Source organism: Protopterus annectens, chromosome 2.part0 (assembly GCF_019279795.1).
Source record: "Protopterus annectens isolate FY-2018-M chromosome 2.part0, PAN1.0, whole genome shotgun sequence".
Lineage (NCBI taxonomy): Eukaryota > Metazoa > Chordata > Ceratodontiformes > Protopteridae > Protopterus > Protopterus annectens.
In genome coordinates this window covers 948,230,352-948,239,166 of record NC_056728.1, presented here as the reverse complement: position 1 = coordinate 948,239,166, position 8,815 = coordinate 948,230,352, and the positions used below count along the sequence as shown (strand labels likewise).

At 43.0% G+C, this 8,815-nt stretch overlaps 1 protein-coding gene across 1 annotated transcript in view; it reads left to right on the top strand.

The window, feature by feature from the left end:
• Positions 1-783: 783 nt before the first annotated feature.
• The window catches only part of DAPP1 (dual adaptor of phosphotyrosine and 3-phosphoinositides 1), a 994,374-nt gene continuing 986,342 nt past the window's right edge, over positions 784-8,815 (top strand). The window contains exon 1 of the mRNA XM_044061206.1: positions 784-928. Coding sequence (XP_043917141.1) covers positions 849-928 — 80 coding nt within the window. The 5' untranslated portion in view covers positions 784-848. The remainder of the gene's footprint in view (positions 929-8,815) is intronic.

Sequence of the window (8,815 nt, the reverse complement as noted above, 5' to 3'; positions counted from 1 at the left end):
AAAACAGAGTCCTGTTGCTATGATACCTTAGAGTACTAGGTGATTATATTTTTGTTTGGGTTCAGAGTGACTAGTCTAGTTAGTAAATATTGAGACATTTGTTTCTCTGTTGATTAACTACATTCAAGAAGGTTAGTACAGTTTCAGAACCTTGCCCTAGACAAACATCATGCTGAGTTGGAGAAAGATTATTTATTAGGTAACTGTGGATTTGTTTTTGTACTCATTTATCAGGAATTTTTGAGAGAGGAGTTAATATGAATGTGTCTGCAGTGTAATGATTCTGTTAAGGTGCCTCCTTTTTTTGTTTCCATAAAGCTGATGTAGCTTTCTTTTATGTATCAGCTTATGATTATAGTTTGTGTTAGTCATTTGGTCTTAAGTGTCTTTCACTCTGATAGTATGATTTATAGGAAAGCTGCAAGACAACCTCCCAAGAGTTTCCTTTCTAGACTGATCTTTCATATATATAGGGCCATTTCATAATGAGGCCAGATAATAATGTCGGTAGGCAGTTACTGTAATAGCTAGTTGGGTACTCACAGATGGGTAAAATCATTGTAGTTTTGGCTTTTTAAAGGTATTTATTCATCTTTTCTTTTTTTTTTTTTGTTTGGTTTGCCAGCCTCCAGCCATTAGAGCTACAGGGCCATTGAAAGTCAGTGGAAGTGGTTATGTGTACACAGTTTTATGTTGTGCATGGCTGCTTTTGTTTGGGGCTGAAACAGGCACTGTATGATTTATTTCCCTTTTTGAATGCCTTTTTTTTTAGTGGCAAGTGTAAGTGGCAAGTGTAAGACTGTTTGCCCCTCTTGGGCTTTGGGTACCTGAAATAGCAGGAACAAACAATGAAAACCAAAAGAACGAGGACTGCTGTAAAAACAAACAAAAAATCAAATCTAAGAAAAACACAGCAGTGTAACCCAAAGTAAGAAATTTAATAAAAATTTATTAATAGTATGTATTGTTTTTATAAATTATACATGCATTTTAATTTATTTAGTTATTGTAATGTGGTGCTATTAAGTGCTTGATTTGATACTAATTTGTTGATGTAGCAAAAATGTATTGATTTGATTATTGGTGTTGTTCTGAAGAAGTCTGGCATATTTTGTGGATGAAAGCACTACATTTTTATTAAATGACCTTTTTTTTTGGGTTACGTGGTTGTGTTTTTTGCATTTTGAAATGGCAGGAACATTAAACCAGTACTAACAACTTGAAGATTCTCTGACTTAACAACTTGGAACATTAGAAGATTGGAAAGCCCTTAAAAGAGTACCGGACTATTCTAGCATCTAGGAGTAATGCATCCTTCCCTTCTGTGTTTCCAAGGGGATCACATTGATATGTTAGACCTTTTAAAATCAAAATTTTGTTTTTTAACTAGTGTGTGCATCTACTTATGAAAGAGCCACAGGGTGCTGGGGCTGCTGTACCTGGATATAAAGATTTATTAATCTTTTGGTGGAGGGACCCTTGCAAATGACCAGTGGTTGTCTCACAGGTCTTGAATGGCATGTTCTTATTACTTTCATTCATATTTGATATCAAGGAATGAGTTAAGATTGTTAGATTCTGGTTGAGGCGATGTCATCCTTGTTTGATTTGAATTGGATTCCGTCTTCTAGAGTTTCTATGCAGTATATCATGGCATTGTATATGTCATATCTATCCCTTTATGGGGCTCCCTGGAGGCTTTTCTTTTCTATCAGGGTGTCTTCTAATCTTCTCAGTGAAATCTTCTATAATTTTTTATTTTTGATTTGACTTCTCTAGAGTATAGGATTGATGTTTATAAATGTATAAAGAGGGATTGTTAATCTTGTAGAAAAATGTTCCATGATTGTTTAAATGTTAAGCTGCTGTATTGTATGAAACTGTATAGACTGTTTGTATTTTGGGAATCCTTTGTTCACTATCAGAATGTTGTCATCTGAATGATTGACTGGGTCTGCCCTCCCTAATCCTATTGGGTCTATATTATATTAGCGAAAATCCTTTTAAGCGGATGCGAAAGCATAGACACGTTTTGCGCGAACCGCGAATATGCCGAACGCACTAAACTGCAAAATTCAAAAAGTCGAATCCCCATAGTCTGCCAAATCCACCTCCCACTACATACTGCCTACCCAAACAAAATAAATAAACCACATACATGCACTAACCAAAACCCTACTTCTAGCCCTAAAGTAAAACACCAAAACCCTACTTCTAACCCTACACTAAACCTTACATACATTACTATATATGCACTTACCTTAACCCGCACCCTAACATCCATAACTATCGCACACTTACCTTACGGAGCTATACCGCAGACAGGCCAACCATGACACTTCGACATTTTGAATTTCGCGGTTTTGGACATTCGGCGGTTCCATGGTACGCGCAATATGTGTCGCTCTTTTTGTATTCGCATAAAAGGGCTTTTGAGCATCTAAATGGAACCCATCCTATGTATTCCTATCCGTTTCTGTTCACATTTTTAATTATAGTATGCAAAAAAATGTTTGGCAGCATCTTAGTTTTCAGCATTTTTTCCTCTAATTTACAGCATTTTTATTTCTTCAAGCCAGCTCAGAATTATATGTATATATGTTTTTTGTTTGCATATTTCTGTGTTTACCCAATCCTGAGAGAGACTCCGTATTTGCTATGCAAGTCATATTTTGCTATAATGCTTGGATACTGTCAAGATTTTATTTACAGCACAAAACTGCATTTTGATAGTATACATATACATACATGCACACAAATATTTTGGGCATGGGCAATAATACTCTTCTAACCTGCCAATTTAAAATTTAGATTAATTCTTGCTTTAATGTAATTTGGTAGTGTATTCCAGGTATCAGCTGCTCTCACATAGAACAAACTAGAGCATCTCTTGCTCCTGTATAGTCTCCTACACAGATTGTCCGATGCTTCTCTGTTTGACATTCCCAAGCATTCTCAGAGGCTGTTGTCTCTAAATGCTCTGTATACCCAAATAAGGGCACTGTACAAGTTCAGATATTTTAGTCTTTCATAACTTAAGATGTGAAGTTGTTCAGTCTCGCTGTTCATTCTTCACTGAAGGGTTCGGAACCGATCCCTGGCTCTGACACGGCCGACTAGCAAGCTCAAAGTTCTCCAGTAGCTTGAGACCCAACCCCTTATCCCACAAGGCACTGCTGGAATTACCTCAGATCTAGTTTGCTGTGGTATGGATCCCTTGGTTTCCAGTGTTGCTCGAGACTTTATTAGGAGTTTTCAACTTTCAGCAAGTTTTATTTTTCTATTTCTTATATATCTTTGATTAATTTTTAATACTAGATATTACTAGCTAGTAGACAGTTGTTTTCTGTGTTCAACCCCCTTTCCTCAGTAAAATCAATCTTTGCCTTTGGCCTTAGGATCTCTTTCTATAGTTGTTAGTCAGTGTTCCCTATTTGGGACTTTTGTTGTTGGATTACTTAATCCTGTTTATATTGATATAGTTGTTAGTTGCCCCTTTTGTGCTGTGTTTGTTTGTGTGAGTTAGTCAAGATTTCTAAAAATAGCTCATAGTTAAATAGTGTGTTCCATTTAGTGGAAATTGTAAAATGTCTGAAGAAAAAGATAAACATGCAAAGTCTGGGTTTAAAAAATGCCCAGACTGCCGACAGAAAATGTCCATCATGGATGGCCATGCGCAGTGTGTTTACTGTTTGTGTAAGGTGCACCTGCAAGAGTCATGCAGTATCTGTCACGCCTTTTCCACCAGAGTGTTAGCAGAAAGGAAGAGAAAGTTAATTGATAGGGGTATTATCAAGCACCCTTTTTCTGAGGCATTGTCTGACCAGGATGGGGCCAGCAAATCATCCAAATCTTCCTCTGAATCTAGATCTAAAAAAAGGAAAAAGGTCAAAGTGTGGTGACTTTGGCTCCACTGCCTTTGGAGCTGACAGTCTGTTCTTTTCGGAACTGGGACGCTGCTCTGGAATCGGTTGCAGAAAAACCTCCATCCATATTGCTCCAGTCGGCTCCATCTGTTCACTCTTCCAGGTCCTCTGTCAGCCTTTCTGATCTGGATATGGACCAGCTGGTTCAGAAACTCTTAAAGGCACCAGGTCTAGCTAAATTGCTGTCAGCTCAAACCCAACTGTTGGAACCGAAGAGCACTACTCTTGAATTGTCTGCTCCTCCTCTGAGCCATACCGGACCTTCGGAGCTGGAGGAGGCCGACCTGATGATTGTGGATCCCTTGGAGCTGACACCTGCTCCAGTATCTTCTGCTCAATCTGCTTGGATGTTCTCTGCGCCGACCAGGGACTCAAGGAGCTGACACTCTGGTTGGGTCCAGGGAGGATAGCCGTACTGACGTGGTGCCGACTCTTCCTCTAGGGGCCTCTGCTCGGGTGAGCTCGTCTCCTACCTCGAGCTTGGAGCCCACGGCTTTGGTGCGGGAGGAGAGCACGGCTCCATCGGATCCGTCAGCTCCTCATCAGAACCGAGGTGCATTCGAAGCCATGAGGCGAGTGTTGTCTCCTAAGACTTCCTCATCTCAAGGTCTGGCCTCTTCTTCCCCTAAAGTGCCTGTGTCAGTTTCTGTCTCCTCCGATCATCCCAAGTGTAGAGACCCTGAGCCTCAGGTTAGCCTCACAGGGCACTCCCTGCTCTTCTGAGACCTCTCCAGAAGTTCCCCCTGAGGAAGTTCCCAGGAAGAGATTATGCAAGAGGAGGAATTTGGACTCCCCACAGGAGTCTCTCACATCGGACACCGACTTGGATGAATCAGAAGGGTCCCTCTAGATCTCCCTCTGAGGACATCTCCTTTGCGGAGATTCTTGAAATTCTTAGGCAAAGGGGTGATGAGTAGTCCAAGAGCCCTACTGAGGACGAGTCTGTTCTGAAGGCATTTGGGTCTCAACCTTCCACCTCTTGGGTATCTCCGCCCTACGATGAGCTTATGGATCTGGTCTCTCGTAGGGCGTGGGAGTCATCAGAATCTATGGAACCTGTTCCTAGGAGGCCTAATAAGTTTATTTCTGCCCCCGTGGATAAGTCCTTTTTGACCAAGGGTGTCCCTGTTAATGCCATGGTGGTGGCAGCAGCCACCAAAAAGGAAATGTCTGAGACTTCCTTGTCTATCCATCCTCCTAACAGAGAATCTAGGATCATGGATAGATATGGGAAACGCATGTTCAGTTCAGCTACTTTCTCACTCGGATCACTGATCTACTTGACACATTTTACCAGACTGCAGAGAGATCTACTTAAGGAGTTGGGAGATACTCATCAGGGTGCTGTAGCTACGAGTGTATTCGACAAGATTGCCAGTCAGCTCATTTCCCTCAATTCGATAGCACGTCCATGTGTCTCTTATCTTACGCAGCTGATGGTTCGAGTAGAGCCGCAGGTACAGGAATCGCTCTTTGTAGGCATGCCTGGATGCGACTGTTCCTTCATGGAACCCTTCACGTCTTCCTTTACTAATACCCCATTTGACGGCTCATCTTTGTTTGGGCCAAAGGTGAAGGAGACTTTGACCAGGTGTGAGCAAGAAGGAAAGACTGTCTGCAGTCGGAGTCCATTTTTCCACCCCCACTCGACCATTTCCTAAAGGTCAGTGGGGAGGAAAGATGTGGTTTCGGAAAGCCCAAAGAGCCTTTCAAGACACACATGGAGAGCCCCTCTCCAGAGGCAGAGGAGAGGGTTTCAATGGAAGACACCACCCTTGCGGCAGAGGGGGTCCTCAACACCAGGGTGACAGATAATTTCTCTGGTCAGTCCTACCAGTGCTCCTGAAGGAAGGCCCGGCAGTCCTACTCTGGAGGCAGTCGGCGATCACTTTTCATTGTACCCAAATGCCTGGCTAAATATAACAAACGACAGTTGGGTACAAAGTATCATTTCCAGAGGGTATTTCATACCGTTCTCCACCCAGCCCCTTCCTGTCAAAAAAATCCCAGACTTTCCACCCAGTCACATGGGACATGCAGCAATAGAGGTACACCAATTTGCTAGAAAGAGTCATCCAGCCAGTCCCGGTAGACCAGACAGGATTCTGAACTTACTCAAGATTCTTTTTGGCTCCAAAGAAAACAGGGGACTGGAGACCCATTTTGGATCTTAGCAGACTCAACCAGTTTGTGAGAAAAGAGAAGTTCCGAATGGTCACACTACAGTCCATACTCCCGTTTCTAGGGAAGGACAATTGGATATGCTCGATCGATCTCAAGGATGCGCACTACCACCATCCAGAGATCACTTGCGTTTCAGGCTGGGAGCCAATCTTTATCAATTCCGTGCTCTGCCCTTTGGTGTCACTACAGCCCTCAGAGTGTTCACCAAGTGCATGGCAGTAGTCACGGCTCACCTGAGGCGTCTAGGATTCCAGGTGTTTCCGTATTTGGATGATTGGCTCCTTACCTCCACCACCAGGCATCAACTTCTTCAAGTGAGAGAGGCTACTCTGACACACTGTGATCGGCTAGGCATTACAGTCAACTTCGAAAAGTCTGCCTTGTTGCCATCGCATCACATCATTTTTATAGGTTCAGAATTAGACATGTCAACCACCACTCTTCGTCTTCCACCAGAAAGAATTTGTATTTTTCGCCAACACATCATGTCCCTGATATCAAAGAACAGAGCACCAGCTGCAGAGGTATTGAAAGTTCTAGGATTGATGGCGACAATTATTTTAGCAATCCCGTTAGCAAGATTACATACGAGAATCCTTCAATGGCTTCTATTCACACAGTGGTCTTACCAAGAACTTCCAGTGAGTCACATGATCCTGATAACAAATTCCTGCCAATGGTGGTTGACGTCTTTTCATGTCAGAATAGGACGTCCCTTCATGCCCCCCCCCCCAGTTGCCACTGTGACCACGGACGCTTTCCTGATGGGATGGGGGGGGGGCTTTTTCAGGGAAACACTGCCCAAGGCACATGGACAGATCAAGAATCACATCTGCATATCAGTGTCATGGAGATGAGAGCAGTACTTCTAGCGTTGCAATACTTTCAGGACTCTCTTCCTCTAGGGACAATTGCAATACAGACAGACAACATGTAAGTGGTCTGGTACCTCAACAAGCAAGGCAGGACCAAGTCTTATCCTCTTTGCAGAGAAGCCCTTGGACTATGGCAGTGTCATCCCAGCGCTTTCAGTTAGCAACGCACATCCCGGGCAAATCCCACGTCATAGCCGACAGACTGAGCAGACCAATTTTATTGCCCCACGAATGGTCCCTCAAACAAGAGATTGCGGACAGGATCTTCCACAAATGGGACCAGCCCATCTGTGACCTGTTTGCCAGTCACATCAACAACAAATGCAGAAGCTATTTTGCCCTGATTTCCACGCCAGGTCACTCCCCGAGGGATGCTCTTGTCCACGATTGGCCCCCGGGTCTCCTCTACGCATTTCCACCATTTCCCCTGATAGCCAGATTCTTACAGAAAGCAAAGTCGCTGGGACGGATGATCATCCTTATAGCCCCTCATTGGCATTGGCAGATTTGGTTCCCGTTTCTTTACCATCACGTTCTGGAAGATCCATGGATCCTGGACCCGGTTCCGGAGTTGTTGACACATCCGTCGGGGATCATCATCCATCCTTGCAGACACTGAAGCTAACCGCCTGGCTGCTTCAATTCCCCGCATAGCCAGGCACTGTAATCTTTCCCATGACACTAGTCAAATTTTGTTGGCTTCCCATAAACCTTCCACTAGTAAATTGTATCATAGTAAGTGGAAGAGATTTTCCATTTGGGCTTCTTCCCACAACATTTACCCTTAGCAAGCACCATTGTCTTCTATCTTACAATTCTTGACAGAAATCTTCAACAAAGGAACAGCGGCTGCTACGGTGCGAGTGCAATTAGCTGCTATATCTAATATCCATCTAGGAATCGATGGTTTGAATGTTATGGCTCACCAATTGTCTAAGGCTTTTCTAAAGGTTTCTTTTCACATGAGGCCTCCAGTGAAGACACTTATTCCCCCTGGAATATTAATTTTATGTTATCTCATATCATTCTTCCTCCTTTTGAGCCTGCATCATCTTGTGTACTAAAATTTCTGTCATGGAAAACTATCTTCTTAGTAGCCATCACTTCAGCCCGCAGAGTGTCAGAGCTCCAAGCCCTATCCATCAAGTCTCCCTATATGGTCTTCCATGCTGATAGAGTATCTCTCAGGACAAATCCATCCTTCTTGCCTAAAGTATGTTCTGAGATTAACATTAATCAAGTCATTGAGTTGCCCGTTTTCTTCCCTAATCATACCAACAAATTGGAATATATGTTGCACAAACTCGAAGTTCATAGACAACTTAGGTTTTATTTGGACAGAACAAAAGACATTAGGAAATCAGATCATCTCTTTGTGTCTTTTTCTGAGGCCAGGAAAGGTAAACCAGTTGCTAAAACAACCCTGTCTAAGTGGCTGTCGGATTGCATCACCTACACATATTCTTGTCATAACATGCCCTTGTCTAGTAAGGTAAAGGCTCATTCAAGCCAGAGCAGTTTCTACCTCTTCAGCCTTTCAAGCCAAATTACCTTTGGACAACATATGTGCAGCAGCCACATGGTCTAAACCTCACACCTTTATAACTCATTACAAAGTGGATAAGGCCTCCAGGGACAGGGCTTCATTTGGTTCTACAGTCCTGAAGAGTGTACATCCATGAGCCACCCAAGATCAGGGTGCTAGGGACATTACCCATCAGTGAAGAATGAACGGCAAGATTGAACAACTTCACATAAAGAAGTTATGTACTCACCATAACGTTCCATGTGAGTTATTCTATCTCTCGCCTTCATTTTCACATCCCTTCC